The 26,851-nt window shown below is 47.7% G+C and overlaps 1 protein-coding gene across 1 annotated transcript in view; it reads left to right on the forward strand.

Moving 5' to 3' along the window:
* The window catches only part of TARS2 (threonyl-tRNA synthetase 2, mitochondrial), a gene marked incomplete at its 5' end in the record, with an annotated part of 94,938 nt that overhangs the window by 35,341 nt on the left and 32,746 nt on the right, over nt 1–26,851 (forward strand). The window contains 4 exons of the mRNA XM_082274887.1: nt 7,536–7,614; nt 10,124–10,270; nt 18,668–18,766; nt 26,511–26,677. Of these exons, the coding sequence (XP_082131013.1) occupies nt 7,536–7,614; nt 10,124–10,270; nt 18,668–18,766; nt 26,511–26,677 (492 nt within the window). The remainder of the gene's footprint in view (nt 1–7,535; nt 7,615–10,123; nt 10,271–18,667; nt 18,767–26,510; nt 26,678–26,851) is intronic.

The following is a 26,851-nucleotide window of genomic DNA, read 5'->3' on the forward strand; positions in this document are numbered from 1 at the left end:
GGGACATGATAGCAATTTACAAATATCTCAATGGGGATCTCAGCTTAGAAAAAAAGCTGTTCATTCGAAGGGATTGCATGAGGACTCGAGGGCATACAATGCGATTAGAGGAGAAGCGTTTTAACCTCAGGCAACGTGGGGGGTTCTTTACTGTTAGGGCTACAAGATTGTGGAATTCTCTACCACAAGAGGTGGTTTCTGCGGGAAGTATGGTGGCTTTCAAAAGACTCTTAGACGTACATCTCAAGGATCAGAACATTCAGGGCTATGTGAGATGATTACAGCCACACACCCCTACACAGGTTGAACTGGATGGACTATTGTCTTTATTCAACTTCACCTACTATGTAACTATGTAAGTGGTCAGATTTCTACATGACACTATGGGCTCCCCTCTGACGTTGGCCCCCAAGCCGTGCTTGCTAGGGATATTCCCTGACACCAGTGTAGCCAAATCCACTACCCTCTTCTTACACGAGACATTATTTCTAGCTAGGAAATGCATTGCACGACAATGGATGCGCGACAATCCCCCCACCTTTCATGATTGGCTCCGAGAGGTTAACATAACGCTACCCTATAAAAAGCTGATATATGTCCACCGCGGGTGCCCCTCCACGTTTAATAAAGTATGGGACAGATGGGTACAGGCTTAGTTGACATGTATTTAAATTTTGCACTGTTGTTTATGCTAAATCTTCTATTCACTACATCTCTTGCTTTCATTTACTGTTGGGGGCATAGAGCTATTGCAGATACAGGTTTGGCAATGTCCACACTCCATATATGTCCTTGATGTACCTAGGTATTTCCTTCATTTTTGACGGTTTTTGTTTTGCTATATTCCCATGGCGGTTTCCTGATATGTACTTGTATTTTTTGTAACTGAGTTTTTTTATCAATAAAGACCTTGTTTAATAAAAAAAAAAAAAAGTAAAAATGGTCTACTTAACCACTTGCCTGACCGCCCCATAGCAGATTTACTGCTACAGGGTGGCTGGGCTGTGCAAGATCACGTACAGTATCTCACAAAAGTGAGTACACCCCTCACGTTTTTGTAAATATTTTAGTATATCTTTTCATGTGACAACACTGAAGAAATGACACTTTGCTGCAATGTAAAGTAGTGATTGTACAGCTTGAATAACAGTGTAAATTTGCTGTCCCCTCAAAATAACTCAACACACAGCCATTAATGTCTAAACCGCTGGCAACAAAATTGAGTACACCCCTAAGTGAAAATGTCCAAATTGGGCCCAAAGTGTCAATATTTTGTGTGGCTACTATTATTTCTCTATCATTCATTGACAGACACAGCGTCATATCTTCTTAGCCATTGGGTTATGCTCCTTCCTTCAGGAATAGGACACTAGGCAGGAAAAAGCTTTCACCGCGCCTATGGGACTGTCCCTGCAGACATAAACCCACACACTCTACTACAGCCCTCAGTTTGTTTCTGCCTAGTTTAAGAGTAGGACCTAGTTCCCTGCTGGGACTTCAGTCTTAGCTGTTATTTTTTTGGGAACCGTTTTTTGTACTTTATTCTTTTGATTGAGTTCCAGGAGAACTACAAGCAACAGCCGGCTGGGTTTCGGACTGGATATTCTAGATCCTTAAGGTCTTCCAGGCTGGCCAGCAAGCGTGAGCAGGTTATAGTCCAGCACTAGGCCTCGCCACGACAGAGCCCCGATGGATGAGGACGAGCCCGCGAGTGGACTGTCTCGCCGGGACACGATTGACCTGGAACGCCCTGAGTCGCAGCGTACCCCTTGGCTAGCAGCACTCCCATCCCGGGTGGGAGGTAGTCTGTTTGGAGTGGCGCCCAACTGATTCCGTGGTATGGTAAGTGTCCCCCCAATTCTCTGGCGGTCTCAGGGTGGACGTGGGCCCCCTCCATGGAATAATCGGACCCTCGATTCCCCTGGCCTCTCGGGTATACCAGGTACCCTTCCCTTAACTGTTCCCCTCCTCCCATACAGGTTCCTACCTTTGGGGGGGGGCGGATATATTGCAGCTGCTGCAGCGGTCCTTGGGCGGGGCATTTTCTCTTGTGGGGTCCCCTTCTGGGGACCACCCGATGCCTTTGTTTGCTGATCCCCCCCCCCCCAGGTGTCCTGGAGACCGCATGGCACTCCATGGGGGCTGCCATTTTGCTGTAGACTTGCCCTGCATTACTGTCAGAATCCCTCATTGTAATGTATGGGCAGCCCGTGTGCTTTCCCTTCCTATGTCAGATCCTTTTTCTGCTGTACAGATCGTTCCTGCAAGCCTCCTGATCTGTTTGGTAATGTTTTTTGGGGTCTCTTGTGGGTTTCGTCACACAGACTGTGTTAGGCTGAGACTTGCTGTACCGCCGGTGTAGCGGTACAATCTTGTTTTTGCGACTTTTTAAAGCGACACTACATCTTTATAAATTTAGTTTTTCAAATTGCACCTACAGACCCCCTCGGTGCGACTGCGGAACCTTCTGGTTCGCAGCCCCTGTCAGCTTTTACAGCTGTTTTGGAAAGCCTAGTGTCAAAAGTGAATTTAGTGTTTTAAAAAGTGCCGCTAGCCGAGAGGCGCCCTTTGCCTTCGCCTCCCTCTGTTGTATCTTCAGATTGAGAGGCAGATGTGGCCGCCGCAGATGCACCCCACCCTGGTGGCTCTGTGTCATCGCATTCTGATGTCCTGTTCTCATCAGCCGCTGTGCGGGAAAGCTTATTGGTGGAAACACTTAGTTTCAGTGCAAGAAACTTTAAAAATGGCAATGTGTCTACAGTGTTAGGAATGCAGGTGTCCTTTGGCACCCGCAAATCCCAGAAATCGGGCAAAGTGTTCCCCTGTCCGCAAATTTTTGAGAATCTTGTCAATGAGTAGTGGGGGCGCATCAAGCACGTTAGTGGTGCCCAAGCGTTTTAAATGCTGTTATTCCTTTGCGGGTAATGTCTCCACTCGATTGACCATGCCACCAAAGGTGGATCATCCAGTTTCCAGACTGAATAAGTCAACCTTGGTCCCAGTGGAAGAATCCCCAGCCTTTACGTATCCCGTTGATAGATGGATTGAGTCTCTAGCCCACCATATGTGTTGGCGGGCTCAATTTTGAAACCAATTTTTGTGGCCACCCTGGTGTCAGTCAGTCACTGAATGGGTGAACATACTAAAAGGTGTCTTGGAAACGGAACAGCTCTCCCCGGGGCTTGAGCTCTTGGATCAAATGGCTCAAGCCCTTCTGTATTTATGTGATGCTTCGCTGGATGCGGCTCCACTGGTAGCCAGAGTGTCCGCGGTGTGGATTGCTATTAGATGCATGGTGCGGCTAAAAAGCTGGTCTGCAGACCAGGCTTCCAAAAAGGCTCTTTCTGACCTTCCCTTTACTGGGGACTGGTTGTTTGGATCCTCCCTCGATGAGTTGATCAAAGGCCTTAGGGGTGGGAAGAGTACTCATCTCCCTCAATCCTCTAAGGGCAAGACACCACGTGCTAGACGGGGGCCTTCCTTTACTTCTCATAGGCGGCTTTTTTCGCACCTCTTGGTCGCAAGAAAAAGGAAAGCCATTCAGGTCTTCTGGGAGTTCCAAGAAGACCTGGTCAGGTAAACCGAAGACAGGCTAATCCAGATCTGCAGCCAAATCCTTGTCTGCATGAAGGGGAGCCCTCAAATGATTCTGGGGTGGGGGGACATCTTTGCTTCTTTCCGGAACCACAGACTTCTTTGTTTCAGGACGAATGGGCTCACAAACTGATCTGATCAGGGTTCAAGATCAAATTCCGGTCTCGATCGTCGGACAGGTTCTGCCTGTCCAACCTGCGCCTATCTCCAGACCGTTTCTCCGAAGGAAGGCAAAGTGCATCCAATCCTGGACCTCAAGGCTTTGAACCGCTTTGTGGGGGTACAGAGGTTTCGAATGGCGTCCATTTGCACAGTAGTGGCGCCCTACACCAGGGAGACCTTTTGGCCTCCATAGGTATCAAGGATGCCTATCTACACATCCCTATATATGCTGGACACCAGCATTTTTCTCGCTATAGAAGAGGAGCATTATCAATTTACGGCGTTAAACTTTGGTCTCGCCTCTGCCCCCAGGGTCTTTACCAAGATGCTGGCTCCGGTGTTGGCATTACTGTGCCAAGGGGGATTTCGGTACTGGGGTACCTGGTTGATCTACTATTGAGGGCGGACTCTCACTCAGCCCTGTTGGACGACTTGACTGTCACTGTCCGAACACTGCAAGAGTTCGGTTAGAAGTCTCAAGGGCCGATCTTCCATCCTCCTTTACAGTCGCTGGCTTTAATGGCGTGGCTGTTGAAAGCCAGGTATGGAGGGATAGAAGTCTTTCTGACTCAGTGATTCCTACACTTTTGAAGGCTAGAAAGTCTACTTCCAGGAAGATCTATCATCGTACGTGGAAATCGTACATTTCATGGTGGGAATCGCTGAAGGTGCACCCTCGCTTGTTTTCTGTAGCTGGGGTTTTGACTTTTCTTCAAAAAGGGGTTGAACAGTGTTTTGCTTTGGGCACTATGAAAGGCCAAGTGTTGGCTTTGGCTGTGTTTTACCAATGTCCTTTAGCTACACGTGCCCTGATTCACACTTATTCAGGGGGTGCGTCATATTGCGCTTCCGAGGCGATCCCAGTTACCTCCATGGGACCTGAATTTGGTGTTATCTGTTCTTCAAAAGCCTCCTTTTGAGAACATTAGGGAGATTCCCCTGCTTACATTATCTCAGAAGGTTGCCTTTTTGGTGGCTATCACTTCTGCCCGCAGGGTGTCTAAACTGGCGGCATTGTCTTGCTGTTCACCTTATCTGGTGGTCCACAGAGATAAAGGGGTACTTCGACCTAATCAGTCATTTCTTCCTAAGGTGGTTTCTGATTTCCATCTGAATGAAGTCATTGTGCTGCCTTCACTGTGTCCTAAGTCCAAGCATCCCAAGGAAATTGCTTTGCATTCTTTGTATGTGGCTCAGGCAATTAGAGTTTACCTGGCGGCTACTGAATCTTTCAGGAAATCAGCCTCTTTTTGTCCTTACCGAAGGACCTCGTAAAGGATTGGCTGCGTCTGTTGCGACCATATCCAGATGGATCCGGCAGACGGTGGTTCAGGCTTATTCATTGAAGGGTCAGGCTCCTCCTTTCCCTGTGAAGGCACATTCTACTAGGGCGCTGAGTGCTTCTTGGGCTTTTCGCCATCGGGCATCAGTGATGCAAGTTTGCAAGGCGGCAACTTGGTCGTCAGTACACACGTTTACCAAATTCTACAAGGTAGATATGTTGGCATCTTCAGATGCCTCTTTTGGCCGCAAGGTTTTGCAGGCTGCTGTTTAAAAGAGAACTTTTTTCTCTTTGAGGGTGTATTTTGTTTCTAGGTGATCTCCAGTCATTCCTGGTTGAGCTCCTGGTTACCTGGTTGGCTACGTTTTTAGCCTTTGGGGAATTTTTTTGTTCTTTGCGTTTTTTCCCGCCCCTCATGAAAATACTAAGAAGATACAAAGCTGCGTCTGTCAATGAACGATAGAAAAAAATTGATTTTTGACTTACCGTAAAATTATTTTCTCTGAAGTTCATTGACAGATGCAGCACCCGCCTCTCTAATTATGAGTGCAATGGGGTTTTTGTCTTCTAAACAATGCTTGCAATGAAACTGAGGGCTGAAGCAGAATGTGTGGGGTTATGCCTGCAGGGACAGCCTCATAGGCGGCGTGAAAGCTTTTTCTTGCCTAGTCTCCTATTCCTGAAGGGAGAAGCATAACCCAATGGCTAAGAAGATATTAAGCTGCGACTGTCAATGTACTTCAGAGAAAAGGATTTTACGGTAAGTCAAAAATCCAGTTAGTCTAGCACTGCCTTAACCCTCTTGGGCATTGAGTTCACCAGAGCTTCACAGGTTGCCACTGGAGTCCTCTTCCCCTCCTCCATGATGACATCACCGAGCTGGTGGATTTTAGAGACCTTGCGCTTCTCCACCTTCCATTTTAAGGATGCCCCACGGATCCTCAATAGGGTTTAGGTGTGAAGACCTAATTGGCCAGTCCATTACCTTTACCCTCAGCTTCTTTAGCAAGGCAGTGGTCATCTTGGAGGTGTGTTTGGGATTGTTATCATGTTGGAATACTGCCTTGCGGCCCAGTCTCCGAAGGGATAGAATCATGCTCTGTTTCAGTATGTCACAGTACATGGTGGCATTCATGGTTCCCTCAATGAACTGTAGCTCCCTAGTGCCGGCAGCACTCATGCAGCCCCAGACCATGACTCTCCCACCACCATGCTTGACTGTAGGCAAGACACACTTGTCTTTGTACTCCTCACCTGGTTGCCGCCACACACGTTTGACACCATCTGAACCAAATAACTTTATGTTGGTCTCATTAGACCATAGGACATGGTTCCAGTAATCCATGTCCTTTAGTTTGCTTGTCTTCAGTAAACTTTTTTTGTGGGCTTTCTTATGCATCAACTTTAAAAGAGGCTTCCTTCTAGGATGACAGCCTAGACCAATTTGATGCAGTGTGTGGCGTTTGGTCCGAGCACTGACAGGCTGACCCCTCACCCCTTCAACCTCTGCAGCAATGCTGGCAGCACTCGTACATCTATTTCCCAAAGGCAACTTCTGGATATGACACTGGGCACGTGCACTCAACATCTTTGGTAGACCATGGCGAGGCCTGTTCTGAATGGAACCTGTCCTGTTAAAACGCTGTGTGGTCTTGGCCACCGTGCTGCAGCTCAGTTTCAGGATCTTGGCAATCTTCTTATAGCCTATGCCATCTTTATGTAGAGCAACAATTCCTTTTTTTTGGATCCTCAGAGAGTGCTTTGCCATAAGGTGCCATGTTGAACTTCCAGTGACTAGTATGAGAGAGAGAGCGATGACACCAAATTTAACACACCTGAGACCTTGTAACACTAACGGGTCACATGACACCAGGGAGGGAAAATGGCTTATTGGGCCCAATTTTGACATTTTCACTTAGGGGTGTACTCACTTTTGTTGCCAGCTGTTTAGACATTAATGGCTGTGTGTTGAGTTATTTTGAGGGGACAGCAAATTTACACTGTTATACAAGCAGTTTGAACAGGAGCCAATTAACATGCCAGCAGGTCTTTGGAATGTGGGAGGAAACCGGAGTGCCCAGAGGAAACGCACGCAGACACAGGGAGAACATGCAAACTCCAGGCAGGTAGTGTCATGGTTGGGATTCGGACTGGCGACCCTAGTGCTGCTAGGCGGAAGTGCTAACCACTTAGCCAATGTGCTGCCCTTTTATCCCTGTTACCTGGAGGGGCGTTGCTTTGTAGTTCACAGAAGATAGCTGGGAAGGCGGACCACATTTGAGATTTCAGTTCGGTGTACAAGGAGTTACAAAGACACTGGCACTCTGGCAGGATCTACAGGTATTTTCTGTCCTTGGATAAACTTGGCATGAACACAGGAAAATGTACGCAGCCACAGTGTCCAAGGACTAGTAATATATATTACATACTACTTTTTGGGTTTACGTACATTTTAAGGGCATCTGAGGCTACTAGAATGTCTTCTTTGTCTGTGCAGGTGTGGAAATCTGGTTGACCTCTGCCAGGGTCCTCATGTCATGCACACCGGGCAAATTAAAGCCATTAAACTCATCAAGGTAAGTCAAAAAGAGATTTGATTAGAGGGGTTGGATCATAATGTGATACTTGTGTAAGAAATATATGATGGAAGTCATTTTTTGCCAGACTCGTACATTAGTTGCTGGACCATGACACGAATATGTCCCAGCTCTACTGTCTCAGAACTAGTACATGGCACATCAATCTGTGTCAGCTGCCATCATCACCACTTTCTGCATGCCAAGCATCTGTTGGTTCTAATGCATAAGCTGGCAGGGTGTAGCCCTTGACTGTCAAGTGGACCTGTCAAAGAATACAAGATTGATCCTCAGATATATGAAACAGTTTAGGTTCAGTTATTCAGACTAAGTGTATTCATGGCGCTGGATTGAAGCATTTTTTGGTATATGTTGTATCTCTTCAAACATAGGTGGAGATTTCCTAAACGTCGTGCACACAGGGCCGGTGCAAGGATTTTTGCCACCCTAGGTGAAATCTAATTTTGCCGCCCCCCCCCCCCCCTTGACTCTGCCCCTGACTGCACCCCCTTTCCCCTGCCCATGTATACGGTGTAGGTGGCAGGGGTCAGGAGTGTGTAATGCACAGAATGCAGGGGAGTGCAGGGTGCGCTACGCACTGACTGCAGGGTGCGCTACGTACTGACTGCAGGGTTGCAGGGTGCGCTACGTACTGACTGCAGGGTGCGCTAGGTACTGAGTGCAGGGTTGCGGGATGCGCTAGGTACTGAGTGCAGGGTTGCGGGGTGCGCTAGGTATTGAGTGCAGGGTTGAGGGGTTTGCGCTAAGTATTGAGTGCTTATTTGGCCCTACTTCTCCTGTAGGTCACAGGAATAGTGAACTTTGTTCTGCACACCTGTGACCCGTATTCAGCAGGGCTAAAGCTGTCACTCAGCCAGGTTGACTTGGCACCGCTGAGAGCCTGAGCCAGCCGCTCCTGTTCTCTCCACAGCCTGCCGGTACAGTGAGCATTGAAGGAGTAGAGGTGGGGGTCCGTGACTGACTGTCACCGGCTCACTGAGGACTGATCGATCAGTGGTTTTTGATTGGACAGCTCTCGGTCTTGGAGGTGGCAGGGAACAGATGCAACATACAACTGATGCTGCCTCCACCTAGGTGAGTATAATAGTTTTTTTCTTTTTTAATCTACACCCACCCCTATTCTAAGCCCCATACTAACTACCCTGTAAAAACAAACTCCCAGCACCAGCTTCAGGGGAGAGAAGGGACATCTGACAACGAATGCCCCTATGGGTGACATCAGCGCCCAGGCCCTGCAGCCACTTTCGCTGCTCTCTCCTGTACACTGAAGCTGGCCACTGGAGAGATTACATGACTGGACCGGAGTGCCCTTAATTTAGGTAGGAGTACACTTTTTTTTTCTTTACAGGGTAGTTAGTATAGGGCTCACAATAGGGGTGGGGATAGGTTTAAGGTGGTTCTAAAGGCAGAAGGGGTTTCTTATCTTAATGCATTCCATGCATTAAGATAAAAAAACCTTCAGTGTGCAGCAGCCCCCCTAAGGTAAGTACCTGAGCCCCATCTCGATCCAGCAATGTTGCACAAGAGTCTCAGCTGTCTGGGGACTCTCCCTCATTGGCTCATGCTGCTCTCAATCAAAGTCAGTGAGCCAATGAGGAGAGAGGGGGCGGGGTCAAGCCACAGTTCCGTTTCTGAATGGACACACACAGCAGCGGCTCGGGTGCCCCCATAGCAAGCTGCTTCCTGTGGGGGCACTCAGCTGGAGGGAGGGGCTAGGAGCACCGGCAGGGGACTCAAAAGAGGAGGATCTGGGCTGCTCTGTGCAAAACCACTGCACAGAGCAGGCAAGTATAACGTGTTTGTTATTTTTAAAGGAAAACAAATGACACTTTAGTATCACTTTAAGTTTAGTTAAAGTGGGGGGGGGGGGGGCGAATGTTGGTATGTTTTCTGATGGTTTACTTCCACTTTAAGATGAATGCTTCAATAATGAGGGAAAATATGCACCCTGAAAATATACTCCACTTTCCCTAATTTTTAACACTACCCCTCACTTTCAATAATTACTCTTGACCTAACCCCAATTATAAAAATGACCACATTATCTAATCCCTTAAACTTTACTCTAACTCATGAATTTAACCCCTAACTTAAGTCCAAGCAGCCTAATGCTTGCATTGTGTTTAGCTTATTGGGAACTGAACCTGAATGATCAGCACCAAAAGCGAACTCTCTGCTCTGAGATCTATGTGTGTATCTGATGCAACTGATTGATAGATATTGTACATTGTATTATAGAAGTGATTTATAGTCTACATTGTATTTTAGAATTGACCTATCCTTCTCAATCATGGTTTTAGTGACAGACAGCATTTTGTTATGATACTAATATATTAAATAATTTTTGTTTTTATATTATTGGACAGCATTTTGTTCATTATAATATGAATATATTATATTATTATTGTTTATTATATTATTTGACAGCGTTTTTGTGATCTGCTCAGTATCCTATTCATTTGGGATCTTTCCGCTTGTTTCATATCAGAACTCATCTGCCTTCTGGAGAGGGGACCCCACACAGGATGCATTACAGAGAGTGTACGGGATCTCCTTCCCTGACAGTAAACAGATGAAGGAGTGGGAGAGACTGCAAGAAGAGGCAGCCAAGCGGGATCATCGCAAGATAGGAAGGGTAAAACAAGTCATTTGTACAAAACCATTATCATGCTGTTGAAGGGACAACTGTACCTTTTAGTGTTGTTCTTTTAACAATTGCTCCTCATCCGAGTGCAGCCAGCCTATCAAAATTCCTAAATCCCAGCCCCCTTCCCGCAATTTTGACTGTGCATCCTTGCCCAGCCAAATGCAATGAAAATGTATTGAGCAGTGGCTGTGGAGGAGCAGCGGCGTGTTCGGTCATTGGTAAAACCAGTTCACATCGGATCCGATGCCTGCTGTCAGCACTTTTACCTGTGATAATCATCCATATCCACTTGCCTGCTTGAGCTCATTTGACCATTATAACCTATAGTCCTGTTGATCTGGTAAGAGGCGTGTTCTGAAGGGTGTCGGTGGTGGTGATCTTCATTTTGGTCTCCGCTTCGCACTATACTTTTTATTGAAGATTTAAATTATCACCATATTGCATTTTTTCTTCTGCACAATTTCTTTGCACTATTTGTTTCACACTGATTTCAACATAATTTGTCATTCAATGTTTGTTGTTGCATTGATCTTATTCAGCACACCTTAGCGCCGCTTTTTTATGTATTAAATATTGTTGGACTGGTATCAGTTTTCTCTTTTGTTCATTGACGGACACAGCTTCTGATATTCATACCCATTGGGTTATATTGCCGCCTACAAAAGTGGGAAAGTAGGCAGAAAAGATTTCTGGCTACACCCATGGTCAGTCCCATGGGGTATACTCCCTCTCTCTGCTATAGCCACTCAGTTTTTTTCTGCCTAGTTAGGAGTAAGGACCTAGTTCCTTGCTGGGATCTCTGGTCCTTGCAATTTTTTCTTTTCAGATAGAAACTTTTTCTCCTGTTTTTTTTTCCTGTGAGATCTAAAACCAACTGCCGGACTGAGCGACAGGCTGGATAATCTAGATCAACTGGTCACCCCAGTCTGGCCAGTGAGCACGCGCAGACTTCAGCGAGCATGAGCAGACTTCAGCTCTGCGCTAGGTTTGCCGTGACATAGCCCCACCAGACGGGGGCTGGCCTGCGAGTTAAATGCCTTGCGAGGCTGCATACGACCGGGTCTGGACCCGAGTCCTTCTGGCCGACAGCCGCCACATTTCGATGGAGAGGGGCTCTGTCTGCAGCAGTGCCCGCCTGGTTCCTGCGAAGGGTCTCCGGGTGGACGTGGGCCCCTCCTTGGGACAGTCGCCCCCCTGAGTTCCTCTTTTTCTTTCAGGCACCCCCCCCCCCCGCCAATTCCCTCACTCTGCCCACCCTCCACGCTGGGGCTTTTTGGGTGATCTGTCCACTTTTCCTGGGATGGGGGTCAGACGCTAACTAGCGATAGGGGCCGGGGGGTAGGGGTTGTACCTGGTGGGGGCTTCTGCCAGGATCTGTTCTTGAGGCCTGGTCTCCCTCCTGGGTCCCTGTAAGCCTTGTGGTGCCGCCGTTTTGTTGTAACCCACGTGTTTCTATACACGGCAGCCATATTTGTGTAGTACCACGGCCATATTTGTTGTGGTTTGCCATTGGAAATGGCGGCAGCCATGACAATAGATCCTTGTGGGCGGCGATTTCGGCGGTGGGAGCCCCTCCTCATCCCCTAGTGCTGATTCCTGGATCATTTTACTTCCTGATCGCCACACGTGTAGCTTCCTCTCAGGGAGGATCTGCTGTCTCAAGGACCGATCTTCCATCCTGCTTTACAGTCGCTGTTGAACGCCAGGTGCTGAAGGATGGGGGTTTATTTGAGTCGGTGATTCCTACACTGTTGAAAGCTAGGAAATTGGCTTCTAGGAAGATCTATCATCGTACATGGAAGACGTACATTGCGTGGTGAGTCTCTTGGGGTTCATCCTCACTCGGATCTCCCCCGTCATCTTTCTTTTGCTTTCTTTCTTTTTCTTTCTTTCTTTTGCTTTCTTTTTCTTCTCCCATCTCTCTATCTCTATCTCTATCCCGCTCTATCTCTCTCTATCTCTTGAACAGAAATTTACTAAAAGTGAAGAGTGCAATATCCGGTACAGCTGTGCATAGAAACCAATCAGCTTCCAGGTTTGTTTGTCAAAGCTTAATTGTACAAGCTGGAGTTAGAAGCTGATTGACTATGACATGCATAGCTGCACCATATTTTGCACCATATTTAGCACTCTCCAGTTTTAGTAAATCTCCCCCATTGTGTTTAAACTTGAAGCTTTATAGAAGTCAATCATCCTGTCTTCTGCCATATAGTAAAGTGTGGTCCAGCTCTCAACTTTGAGCAGGACTAAGAGCTCCAGTTGATGCAGCATCACCTGCTGGTGAAATCTGGTATTAATGCACAGCCACAAAATCGTATCTAATATTTATTGTGGATGTGGGGCTGGTCATGAAATAAAATGAAATAATTACACCAGAAGCGAAACTGTGAAAATGTGTACCCACTAATGGCACTTTCTCCAATCGCCTTCCAGGACGGCCCAACATGAGAGATGATAGGCTCCTCCTACCGGAAACACAATCAATTAAAACACAGTTAAAAGGCCCCACCCTTCCCTCTATCCTCAGTTTAGATTGTGTTTCTTCCTACGAAACGTTTGTTGTTTTTTACTGACCTGCAGACTTTGTGATAGTCCTATGGTCCCCCTGTGAGCCAGGTTCAGCGAAGCCATTGAGAGTAGAGCTCTACCTGCCACCCCTCCCGGGTCTCTCACAGGTCGCCTCTTCCATCGGGGGAACCGTCGGTCACCCTGGGTGATCCCTCTGGTCTTTCTCTGTTTTTTCCCGGCGCCAGCAGCTCTCCTCCACAGAAGATCAGATTCAAAATTCCCGCGGGAAGTGACGTCAGACGCGAGCGCCTCAAGCCTCGCGGTCGGAGCGGAAGGAGTCGGACATCCGGTGACGTCAGTTCCGACGAACGCGGAAGGAGAAGGTGGAGGAGACGCCGGAACCGCTTTACATGCGGTAGTGCAGCTCCCAGGCCGTAGGAGCTCGGACAGCTGCCAGGGAGATGAAGCCTTCTACTCACCCACCAGGGAAGGAAGAAGCGCTGAGCCAAGCAAAAGCAGCCAAACCCAGGTCGGACCCGGGTAAGTGCTGTAGTGCATCTAGAAACTTACTTTCAACAGAAAATGTCTGCTGATGTATTTTCCCTAAAAAATGCTTGATGTTCCCTCTCCCTGCCCATAGTAGGACTGTTAAGTGTCTTTTCTATAGGGCCTCATACCTTTGCATATGTGGGAACAGTGATACTAATCGATGTTGTATCCTGTCTTCCAGAGTCCCAGAGTGGTGTTCAGGAAACTTCTACTGTCTCAGGGCCAGGATCTGTTGCCTCTAAAAAGTGTGGTAACTGTGCAGACAAATTACCTCCCTCCCATACAAAACCATTTTGCTACAAATGCATTTACAAACTGGCAGGAAAAGAATCATCAGCCCTTATGAAAGACTTTTTAAAAACAGTCCGGGAGGAAATGCTGACAACAATCCAGACTGTAAAAACTTCCCTAGCACCCCCAGCCTCTCAGGCAGGGGAAGGGACCTCTTCACAGGAGAGCTTTTTTGTTAAAGCAGGACAAACTAGCCAGCCCCTTTCTCAGAGTCTACCTTCAGGTTTGCAAGGAAGTAGACAGGAAGAAGAGGATTTGAACCACTCAATCTCCCAGTCCAATTCAGAGGGAGAAGGAGATAGGGACTCAGATGAAACAGAGGAAGCAGAACCTTCCAGGAATCTGTTTGGACTTGATAACATGCAAGGGCTTCTTCAAGCTGTGTATGCCTCTGAAGAAATACCTGACGTACAAGTAGGGACATCAGCTCAGGACAGACTCTACAAGGGTCTAGGTAAGACTCCTAGAGTTTTTCCCATCCACCAATCCCTCAAAGGGTTGGTTCTTCAGCAATGGCAGCGTCCAGAGACTAAGTTTAAGAAACCAGTGTCATGGAAATGCAGATTCCCCTTTAAGGAGGAAGATATCGAACAGCTGATTAAAAGTCCAAAATTAGATGCACCCTTGGCTCAAGTAACCAAGAAATCGGACCTCTCCTTTGCTGATTCAGGCAGCATTAAGGATGCCATGAATAGGAAAGCGGAGTCTCTCCTGAGGAAAGCCTGGGAGGCCAATGCCTCTACCATGGCCCCAGCCTTGGCTGCCTCTTGTGTAGCAAGGAATACCTGCTGTTGGTTAGACAGGTTGAATAAAAACTTATCCCAGGATAAGACTCAAGATTTACAGGACTCACTGACCCTGATTGGGAAGGCAGTAACTTACCTGGCAGATGCAGCTGTTGAGTCGGTTGTAGCTTCAGCCAAGACAGGTGCCCTTTTAAACTCAGCCAGAAGAGCTATCTGGTTGAAGGAGTGGGAGGGTGACCTCACCTCAAAGTCAAAGCTCTGTGCCTTGCCTTTTGAAGGATCATTATTATTTGGTTCTGGGTTGGATGAGGTTCTAGCTAGGTCCTCAGAAAAAGGGAAGAAATTTCCAGTTAAAAGGAAGGATGTTCCCAAGAAATTTTTTCGAGGCCCCCAGGAACATAGTCAAAATAGACGTAAAAGAGAACCCAACAAGAGATGGGGTTTCAGGAAGGGAAAACAAAGGAATAATTTGCTCTTTCCCTCCTCAGCGGGCTCTAGAGACAACAAGTGACGCCACCATCAAGGTGGGGGGGAGACTGAAAAAAATGTTTCCCTCAGTGGGGAAAAATTTCAGTCTCCCCATATATTTACAACCTCATTCAGGAAGGCTATCGCCTTCAATTCAATTCAATACCACCCACCACAATTACCATAACTCAGGTCCCCAAGAAACCTCAGTTCAAGGAAGCTCTACTTCAGGGGATTCAAGAACTGGCAGAGCAATTAGTAATAACCCCAGTACCAGAGGATCAGCATCTACAAGGGGTGTATTCCCATGTGTTCGTGGTTCCAAAACCATCAGGCAAATTCCGCCTAATAATAAACCTGAAGAAACTCAACAGTTTCCTGACGTACAAAAAATTTTCAATGGAGACAATTTATTCAGTACGAAAGAACTTACTAAAGGATGTCTTCATGACCACCTTAGACCTCAGAGACGCTTACCTACACATTCCCATCCACCCAGAACATCAAAAGTTCCTGAGGTTTGCCTTAGAGAACAATGGGGAAACGACTCATTGGCAGTTCAGGGCACTACCCTTTGGTCTAGCTGCCAGTCCAAGAATATTTACGAAGGTTCTTGCAGAGGCGGTAGCCCACCTACACATGTTGGGGATTGCCCTGATCCCCTACTTGGACGATCTACTGATTTTCGGGAAATCAGAGACCCAGGTAAACCAGGATACCCATCGTGTAATAGAGGTTTTGGAGAGCCTAGGATGGCTTATCAATCTGAAAAAATCAGCTTTGGTCCCATCCCAGCTCCGGAACTTTCTAGGGTTTCTAGTAGACTCAAAGGCTCAAAAACTATTCCTAACCCAAGAAAGGATGCACAAGATAGTCACCACAGTCCAAGGGTTAGAAGACTCCCCATCCTGCTCCAGAAGAGATGTTCTGAGAGTATTGGGCTTGATGTCAGCCAGCATACCAGCCTTGGTGTGGGCACAATTGCACGCAAGGGAACTTCTGTTTTTCCATTTGTCATCTTGGGACAGAAAAACAGACTCGTTGGACGAACAAGTCGTCCTCACCCCTCAGGCCCGGGAATCCCTGATATGGTGGAAAGAACAGACCAATCTAGGGAAGGGCAGGCCCTGGGGACAATGGGATCCTATAGAGATCACTACAGACGCCAGTACCAAGGGCTGGGGTGCACACATGGAAGGAGCTCATGCACAGGGGATCTGGGAGTTGGCGACAACTCAAGCCTCCTCCAATTTCAGGGAGTTGAAAGCTGTAGGAGAAGCCTTGAAAGCTTCCAAAGAGAACATCCACAACAAGGAGGTCCTCATTCTCTCAGACAATACTACAACGGTAGTATACCTGAACAGGCAAGGAGGAACCAGATCCAGACCCCTCTTGGATCTAGCTTCCTCAATCCTAAGCTGGGCCGAGGAAAGAGTAGTCTCTCTAGTAGCAGTCCACATCAGGGGGGAAAACAACCTGCAAGCAGACTTCCTCAGTCGTCATCTGATTCAGGAAGGAGAATGGGAGTTAGACCCCAGAATTTTTCAAAAGATTACACAGAGGTTCGGAACACCAGAAATAGATCTGTTTGCCACAGCGCAGAACAAGAAAGTGGAAAAATTCTTCTCCCTCACCAGGTCCAGAGGAATGATGGGGTTGGATGCCCTGGCTCAACCTTGGGGTTTCAGTCTGGCTTACGCCTTCCCCCCTCTAATGTTGATCCCGAGAGTTCTTCAGAAACTGAATCACTCGGAGGACCTCCGGTTGATACTAATTGCTCCTTGGTGGCCAAGAAGACCTTGGTTTGCCACTCTGAAGACCATGGCAATGATTCCCCCATGGCATCTGCCGGTCTCAAAAAACCTGTTATCTCAGGGTCCAGTGTTATGCCAAGACCCGGAATTTTTTCAGTTGGCAGCTTGGCTACTGAAAGCCAACTCTTAATTTCAAAAGGTTGCTCACAGAGAGTTGTAGATACTCTCCTGCTGAGCAGGAAACCTATTACCAAGAAAATCTACACTAAGGTATGGAAAAAGTTTTGTACCTGGGGTAAGCAAAGAGGATTTGACTCCCCCTCTACCCCTGTAATCCTAGAGTTTCTACAGGACGGGGTGGATAAGGGTGTGGCCATTAACACTCTTAGGGTACAAATTGCGGCTCTCTCGGTGTTCCTGGACACTCGTCTGGCAAGAGAGCCACTGATGAGCAGATTTTTGTTAGCCAGACAAAGAGTTACTCCTTTGTCTAAAGACAGGTTCCCTCCTTGGGACCTGACAAGGGTCCTAGAGGCGTTATCTAGGTCTCCCTTTGAACCTTTGGAACAGATTTCCCTCAAACGGTTGTCTTTAAAACTGACGTTTTTGCTGGCTATCACTTCAGCTCGGAGAGTAGGGGATCTCCAGGCCCTCTCTATCAAAGAACCGTTTATGACTGTATGCCCAGACAGGATAATCCTAAAACCAGATCCACTATATCTCCCAAAGGTGGCATCTCCTTTTCACAGAGTACAGGAGATCAATTTACCTTCCTTCTGTGACAACCCAAAGAACAGTAAGGAGGAAAAGTTCCACTGTATTGATGTTAGAAGAGCTCTACTCATCTACTTAGACAGGACAAAGAACTTTAGAAGGTCAAACCATCTTCTGGTCCTTCATTCTGGACCTAGGAAAGGATTGCAGGCTTCCAAGCCCTCAATTTCTAGATGGATCAGGCAAGCAATTACCATCGCTTATGAGGCATCAGGTGTCCCAGCTCCTGTTAAAGTTAAAGCTCATTCTACAAGAGCCCTAGCAACATCTTGGGCCGAGAAGGCAGGAGCATCCTGGGAACAGATCCGCATGGCAGCCACTTGGTCCAGCCAGAACACCTTCCTGAAACATTACAGGATAGAAGTACTGTCTCAACAGGACCTGACCTTTGGACGCAAGGTCTTGCAGGCAGTTGTCCCACCCTAAGGTAGGCTGAGGTTAATCTAGTATCCTCTCATGTTGGGCCGTCCTGGAAGGCGATTGGAGAAATCTTACCGTTAGTTTACCGGTAACGTCTTTTCTCATGAGCCTTCCAGGACGGCCGGCCTACCCGCCCTATCAAAGGGTGCAAACAAGTTAAAAAGGGTAAGTGCCTATGAATTGACTGTGATACACGGTTCCCTCAAGGAATTTGGTTGTGGAAGATACTTTTTTACAACTGAGGATAGAGGGAAGGGTGGGGCCTTTTAACTGTGTTTTAATTGATTGTGTTTCCAGTAGGAGGAGCCTATCATCTCTCATGTTGGGCCGTCCTGGAAGGCTCATGAGAAAAGACGTTACCGGTAAACTAACGGTAAGATTTTCCACTGCAAGTACCGGCTCGGCTCTACTTGGCCCTGCTTGGCCCGGTTTGCTTTTCCACTGCATGGTACCGCACGGTATGGTGTTGGAACGGTTCAGTACGGTACGGTATGGTTTGCTTTGCCACTAAAGTAGTACTAAAGTTAAGTGGGTGGGATAACAACGATTCTCTGACCAATCAGTGGCTAGTAGTGACTGCATGCAAAGGATTGTGGGATATGGTACCGGGTATGGTACCTCTTGGAACCACAATCGAGGTGGTACTCTTTTTGAGAGCCGTACCGTTCGGTTCCATGCAGTGGAAAAGCGCTACCGTACCAAACCGTTCCTACACCATACCATGCGGTACCAGCAGTGGAAAGCACAAAAGCGAGCCGAACCGTTTGGTTCCATGCAGTGGAAAAGCACCATAAGGCTACAGTATACATTCCCTTTAACATGGAAACAATACTGAATTTCTTCTTTTTGCTGTAAGTTCCCTTTCTCTTTTCCAGGATCAGAATCTGTTCTTCTTCCATGAATTCAGTCCAGGAAGCTGTTTCTTTCTACCCAGAGGAGCACACATCTACAACCTCCTTATAGACTTTATAAAGGTATTTCCCCTTCTGTTTTCATAGAATCCCTGCTAATACTAGAATGGCACACCGATTTCTGTCTGGGAAGGGGATTTCATTGTATATTGTAGTGTAGTTGTTCTGCTCTGTCAGGAGGATCAGGTGTACAGAGCGACTCAACAGTCACTGTTTCATGTTAAGTTACCTAGCCATAGAAAACCTGTCTAAAGAGTTCAACCAAATATAAAAATAAAACGTCTTCAGAACCCTAAACCCACAACCGATGCGGACAAATCCAGCATTGGTAGGTTTTCACTTTTAAATTGTTTGATAACAGCATGATATAAATTGAAAATTCTTTTTATTACTTTAAAGGTGTTACTAAACCCACAACAGGAAAATCGGACTGTATATGCAGTAAAGCACGCTTGTTATACTCACTGTGGAACCTAAGGGGTTAATCCTCTGCATTGTGTATAAGAGCTGTTTGATCCTGTCTTCTCTGATCATCTCCTCCTCCCACTGACTCCAATATATTTCCTGATATTTGCAGAGCTAGGGGACAGGCTGCACATGCTCAGTTTTGTTGTGTATTGCTAGAGAGTTTTCTTTGGCCCTGTGCTGATCACATGCACTCTCCCAATCAGCACTGTCCAGACAGGGTCAGGGGTCCTGCATCCTCATAGGACAATCGTGGGAGAATGGAAACTCCTCCTACAAGCTTTAACCAGACCAATGGTGGCCCCTCCATTAGGGGCGCGGGGTTGCTGCCCCCTAATCTACATGCAGGGTGCCGGGTGTTTTTTTTAAGCACATAATTAGAGCCAGAGGCTGTAATAGGATTCATAAAAGGGTGGGCTCGGGGCGCAGAGCACTGCGCCCTGAGCCCACCCAATTGTGTGACAATAGTGAATGAATATTCGCTATTGCCACACTGATTCTCTTGCCGGCCAATCAGGAAACGGATCCTGAGACCTGTTTCCCGATTGGCCAAAAGGAGAAGGCATCCTATTTGTCAAGATGGAGAGAGGAGACGGCTGCCAAGAGGGAACATGGAGACTGGGGGGAAGCCGCCGCCGCTGCTGCCTGTCAGTCCCGCGGAGCAAGGTAAGTAAACTGGCACGGGGGGGATATGGTGGGGCAGGCTGGAGTGATTGGGGGGGTCTGTAACAAGTGACATGGTTCTGTGAATATGGGTGTAACATGTCACGTGTTACTAAAGGGGAACTTAACCTTTAGCAAAGGGGCACAAATTTATTAGGACAGATCTGCTCCCTCTTCTGTGCTGTCTCCATGATAGACACAGAACTGTACAGCTGGGGCTGCATGTTCCAGATTCCTCTGTCCATCCCTGTCCTCCTACCTAGCTAAGTGTAAGAGGGGAAAGAGAGGGCTGTGCAGGCAGAGAGAGGAATCTGAGCTGTCTGACCGCTCACATTCCAAACACCAGGCAGGCTTTCTCTAATAAAAATTGGGGAAATCTCCTAAAGCAGTGGTCCTCAACTCCAGTCCTCAGGGCCCACTAACAGGCCAGATTTTAAGTATTGGGGGAGCAAACCCTGAACATGTATATCTAAAGCCGGTGCAGCTATGGACCAAGCGACATGTATATTAAAAAAGAATAGCGCACACATGCAAAAGAAATGGCTATCAAATATGGAGACAATCCATAAATAAAAATGGGATTTGGTCCCTCCATATGGCCATATCGTGCTCAAGCCCACCACTACGTCAAAGTACCCCATTATCAGTGGGTCCTACACTATCCATAAAAAAGGGGTGAATCCAGCCTCTCTAACCCTTGGAGACAACACTCCTTGCTGGGAAAGATGTGCTAATGCACTACAGGGGACTCCTCCTATATCTACTTGATAGTGGACTCTGATAGAGTACAGGTGTGTGTGGGGGATGGGGTGCTCAACCTCAGGGTTTGCTCCCCCAATTTTTTGCTTGTTTATTATGTATTTGTTCTGACCAGGCTTACCTATAGGTACAAGTGTCAGAGGAGGGTTTTACTTTTTAATGTGGTACATGCCAGCCCACTCATTTTCCTACACCAGTTATTCCCCGTTTCCTTTTTCAGAATGCTTTTATTTATTTATTATTTTATGTCTTTTAAATATCAATAAATCAAAGTTAAATATTAAAGTAACTTTAAGGAAAGCAGCATAAAGGAGAAACACTTTAAATTTCCATTGTTATAGTAAGAACGAAGATCAGAAAAGGCTGTTAGAGGAAAGAAGTGACTGTCACAAGTTTTATATGAAGTTCTATTTGTATTTCTTATACATTTTGCCAGTTCACACCAAGATCAGGTTAGAATATGACAGGGAAAGCTAGATTTAAAACTGGGTACTTCAGTTAAATTGTATTTTTCCTATCAGAAAATGAGGATTAGGCTGGCCATCCGTTTATGCAATTTTCATTCCTTCAACTGTGGGTTGAAGGAAAGAAAATCGCTTGATTTTTCCCAATCAACACACTCAGTGTTGATGGGGGAATCCCTCACACTGCACCATTGTTGTCTTGACATCGGGAGGTTTCCCCACCATCAGAATACAATGATAGAAATTTAGATCCGGCCATAGGGACTGACAGGTAAGGAGAGCTGTGCATGTGCAGTAAGACAATGAAGATCATCTCTGGTCAGAATAATAAAATCGTCCTCTGATGAGAAGTTTCTTTTGTTATTTCTTATACAACCCTTATACAATCCTGCCTTTGTGTTCAGTGTGCATTGCTGAGAGGTTTATTCTGTGGTGTCACCTTCCTTCCTTACTAGTCTATTAGTAGCGATGGTTAAGTAGGGTGTGGTTCTGATTTTCAGGCAGCTGATTCAATTATGACGTACTGATTAGAGAATGATTTGGAAAGCTGTAGCGTAATTGTTTAGTTTGAGGCATTTCGGAAGAATCAGACGACGATTGGTTGTTATGAGTATGACTCATGGCTGTAGGTTTCCTTTGAAGATTGACCACAAGTGTAACCTATAACTTCTGGACTGAGAGCATTTTAAAACGAAACCATGTCACCATTATTTACTTTCAGGGTTCATGCTTCAAGTGCAGTCAAGTAAACGAATGGCGACCTTTTTTTTTTTTTGGCTGTGTGCGGCACACATGTAGGGATGTCGTCCTATTTATCAGTTTTGCCTTGTAGCCTTGCCTTGTAGCCAGCAAGCACTTTGGCTTGTACTGTCCAGCTGTCATTTTCCTGCTGGTCTGAATTTATTTGTGGTTGTAAATAAGTGAAGATTGTTCATCTTTGAAGCACATTGGCAGTTAAAGGGTTAGCTCACCTTTTACAAAAAAAAGGGAGGGTGAAGGTGAACGAATACCAGACCGACCCCCTTTCCCCCACCATCCCCGATCTCTCCTGTACTTGCCTCCAGAGTTGCTGAGCTGTCGGTCACCCATGCTGCCGCTCTAGTGGTCTGAGGATTTGACCTTTGCTCTTTGTCTTCCCTGTGCAGCATTTTAGGGACAGGCCAGATTGATTCACTGTGATGATGCCAGCCAATCAGAATCAATCTGCTCTGTTCCAGCAACACTTCACACAGAAGAGGGAAAAGTGTGGGGATTTCAAATCCCTGGAGCATGTGAGGGGGGGGTTTGACAGCTCGGCAACCCCAGAAGTAAGTACAGCAGGGACCGGGGGGTGGCAAGGGTATCCAGTGTGGTGTTTGACAGCTCTGCAACCCCAGAAGTACAGCAGGGACCGGGGGGTCAAGGGTGTAGGAACCCACACAAATCTGGGGGGGGGACAGCATTTTTACTCGCCAGGTATATGCTTTTTCAGTAAACTGCGAGAGCGAGAGTGTGTGTGTGTGCAATACAATTAATTCATCAAATTTGTTTATTATATCCCACATAACCCACATAGCATTAATAAAAATTAACCCACCTGGCATTAATAAAAATTAACCCACCTGGCATTAATAAAAATTAACCCCCAAATTAAGCCCATGGCATTAATAAAAATTAGTGCTGGTGCTGCTGCTTGGCTTGCTGGCTGGGCTGGCATATGCTTGCTGCCAGTGCCTTGCCTTGCGCTGCCGCCGGAACCTCCTCACTGTCCGGTCCCCGACACACAGTGGACAGACTGCTAGGTAGTCAGTCAGTACTGTCCATGTGACGCCACTCCCGCATGCGCTTTAGGTCTGGCCGCCTAGGCTGGGTGCTTGGTGCGCGCCGCGCACTCTCCCTATGCTGGTGAGACGTCTTGCATGATGCCACTCCGCTGTGCACGCCCCCCTCCACCCGCCTGCCAGCCTGTGTTTGTAGGACAGAACAGGACCCCCCAGGGCAAGACAGGACCCCCCAAAGACAGGAAAGGACCCCTCAGGATAAGACAGGACCCCCCAAAGGAACAGGACCCCCAAGGACAGGAAAGGACCCCCCAAGAACAGTGCCAGAACACAGCATTGCCCCCAATGATTTCAAAGTGCCAGCCACACATTGCCCCCAATGATTTCAGAGTGCCAGCCACACATTGTCCCCAATTGCAGAGTGCCAGCCACACATTGTCCCCAATTGCAGAGTGCCAGCCACACATTGTCCCCAATTGCAGAGTGCCAGCCACACATTGCCCCCAATGATTTCAGAGTGCCAGCCACACATTGCCCCCAATGATTTCAGAGTGCCAGCCACACATTGCCCCCAATGATTTCAGAGTGCCAGCCACACATTGCCCCCAATGATTTCAAAATGCCAGCCACACATTGCCCCCAATGATTTCAGAGTGCCAGCCACACATTGCCCCCAATGATTTCAGAGTGCCAGCCACACATTGCCCCCAATGATTTCAGAGTGCCAGCCACACATTGCCCCCAATGATTTCAGAGTGCCAGCCACACATTGCCCCCAATTGCAGAGTGCCAGCCACACATTGCCCCCAATGATCGCAGAGTGCCAGCCACACATTGCCCCCAATGATCGCAGAGTGCCAGCCACACATTGCCCCCAATGATCGCAGAGTGCCAGCCACACATTGCCCCCAATGATTGCAGAGTGCCAGCCACACATTGCCCCCAATGATTGCAGAGTGCCAGCCACACATTGCCCCCAATGATTGCAGAGTGCCAGCCACACATTGCCCCCAATGATTGCAGAGTGCCAGCCACACATTGCCCCCAATGATTGCAGAGTGCCAGCCACACATTGCCCCCAATGATTGCAGAGTGCCAGCCACACATTGCCCCCAATGATTGCAGAGTGCCAGCCACACATTGCCCCCAATGATTGCAGAGTGCCAGCCACACATTGCCCCCAATGATTGCAGAGTGCCAGCCACACATTGCCCCCAATGATTGCAGAGTGCCAGCCACACATTGCCCCCAATGATTGCAGAGTGCCAGCCACACATTGCCCCCAATGATTTCAGAGTGCCAGCCACACATTGCCCCCAATGATTTCAGAGTGCCAGCCACACATTGCCCCCAATGATTTCAGAGTGCCAGCCACACATTGCCCCCAATGATTTCAGAGTGCCAGCCACACATTGCCCCCAATGATTTCAGAGTGCCAGCCACACATTGCCCCCAATGATTGCAGAGTGCCAGCCACACATTGCCCCCAATGATTGCAGAGTGCCAGCCACACATTGCCCCCAATGATTGCAGAGTGCCAGCCACACATTGCCCCCAATGATTGCAGAGTGCCAGCCACACATTGCCCCCAATGATTGCAGAGTGCCAGCCACACATTGCCCCCAATGATTGCAGAGTGCCAGCCACACATTGCCCCCAATGATTGCAGAGTGCCAGCCACACATTGCCCCCAATGATTGCAGGGTGCCAGCCACACATTGCCCCCAATGATTGCAGAGTGCCAGCCACACATTGCCCCCAATGATTTCAGAGTGCCAGCCACACATTGCCCCCAATGATTTCAGAGTGCCAGCCACACATTGCCCCCAATGATTTCAGAGTGCCAGCCACACATTGCCCCCAATGATTTCAGAGTGCCAGCCACACATTGCCCCCAATGATTTCAGAGTGCCAGCCACACATTGCCCCCAATGATTTCAGAGTGCCAGCCACACATTGCCCCCAATGATTTCAGAGTGCCAGCCACACATTGCCCCCAATGATTGCAGAGTGCCAGCCACACATTGCCCCCAATGATTGCAGAGTGCCAGCCACACATTTCCCCCAATGATTGCAGAGTGCCAGCCACACATTGCCCCCAATTGCAGAGTGCCAGCCACACATTGCCCCCAATTGCAGAGTGCCAGCCACACATTGCCCCCAATTGCAGAGTGCCAGCGATCCCCCCGCACTTACCTCTCTCGCAGCTTCTCTTCAGTCCCCGGCTCCATGCGTCTCCGAGTCTTCAGTCCTCCCGCGGCGCCTCCTCCTCGTCCAATGGCACGGTGTTTGCCTTTCGGCCAATCAGGAAGCGGGAGGACCCGCTCCCTGATTGGCCGGGAGGAGTATCCGTGTGACAATAGCGAATTCTCATTCGCTATTGTCACAGAATGGGCAGGTCGGGTGCACTGCTGCTCCCTGGCCGCCACGTCTGCGGCTGCGCGGTCCGAGCGCGGTACATTCAATTGTACTGCGCTCGGACGCGCCACGGCTAAACTGGGGGGGATTTCAGCATACCAGTCCCCCCCCCGCATTATTTTCTGGGGGGGATGTGTCCCCCCCGTCCCCCCCGGTTCCTACGCCCATGCGGGGGGTGGCAAGGGTATCACACTGGCTGAGTGGTTAGCACATCTGCCAGGTAGCACTAGGGCTGTGGGTTTGAATCCCAACCACGGCACTACCTGCATGGAGTTTGCATGTTCTACCTGTGCCTGTGGGTTTACTCTCACCCTCCAAAGACATGCACGTAGGTTAATTGGCCCCTGTCTAAATTGGCCCCAGTAGGTGTATGTATGAATGTGAGTTAGGGACCTTAGATTGTAAGCTCCTAGAGTGCAGGGACCGATGTGAATGTACAATATATATATATATATGTATGTAAAGCGCTGTGTAAATTTATGGGGTTATATATGTATATGTAATTAAAAAAAAAATATATATATATATATTATAGTGAACTAATACTTTAAGGTCTACTGAAAGAGTTTGTAAATGAAAGTTCTAAAACTCCTCCTCAGCCAACCAGCAGTGATTATTTGAATTAAAAGATAATGATTAAGATTGTATTAGGACAAATTCAATAAAACATACCTTAAAAAAGAGGAGGCGTGGGACTGCAGTTCCCCGGGAGGCGAAGGAGGCATGGGACTGCAGTTCCCCGGGAGGCGAAGGAGGCATGGGACTGCAGTTCCCCGGGAGGCGGAGGAGGCGTGGGACTGCAGTTCCCCGGGAGGCGAAGATGTTGGACTATATTTCTAGAATCAGTGTTGTCTGAATCTAAAACCGCAAGGGGGTTGTAGAGATGCAGGGCTCTGAAGCAATTGGACAATTGGATGAGGCACAGTTACCATTACAGGCATGGACATGGGGTACTATCCTCACTAGAGGTAAAGATGTGGATGTGCTTATATGCCATCAAAAAAGAATGTGGCATCCATTTTAACACAGTGGTTTTCAACGCCAGTCCTCGGGACCCACTAACGGGCCAGGTTTGCAAGATAACTAAATTACATCACAGGTGATCTCATTTGCTGCTCAGTGATTTCAGTATTCTAGTCTGCATCTCAAGGTAATACTTAAAATCTGGCCTGTTAGTGTGTCCCAAGGACCGGAGTTGAGAACCACTGATTTAACACCACTGGAGTAGGGTGGGTATTAACCTTTTTTTTTTTTTAATTTTCTTTTTGTTCCTTGTAGAATGAGTACAGAAAGCGGGGGTTCACAGAGGTCATTACTCCCAACATGTACAACAACAAGCTATGGCAGCAGTCTGGACACTGGGAGCACTATGGAGAGAATTTGTTCTCTTTCACCGTAGAAAACGAGACTTTCTCTCTGAAGCCGATGAACTGCCCTGGTCACTGGTGAGTCAGTACATGAAACCTGCTGAACTCATGGAGTCTATATCTACACAGACGTTGCAGGCTGCGATGATTCAACTCGGCACCTGCTTTTATTGATGTGTGTGCAGCTGCTGCACTGCGTGTCATGCTGGTACTGTATATTGCAGTATACATCAGTTCATGACCCAGACCTAC

Source organism: Pelophylax lessonae, assembly GCF_965119305.1.
Source record: "Pelophylax lessonae genome assembly, chromosome: 13".
Classification (NCBI taxonomy): Eukaryota; Metazoa; Chordata; class Amphibia; order Anura; family Ranidae; genus Pelophylax; species Pelophylax lessonae.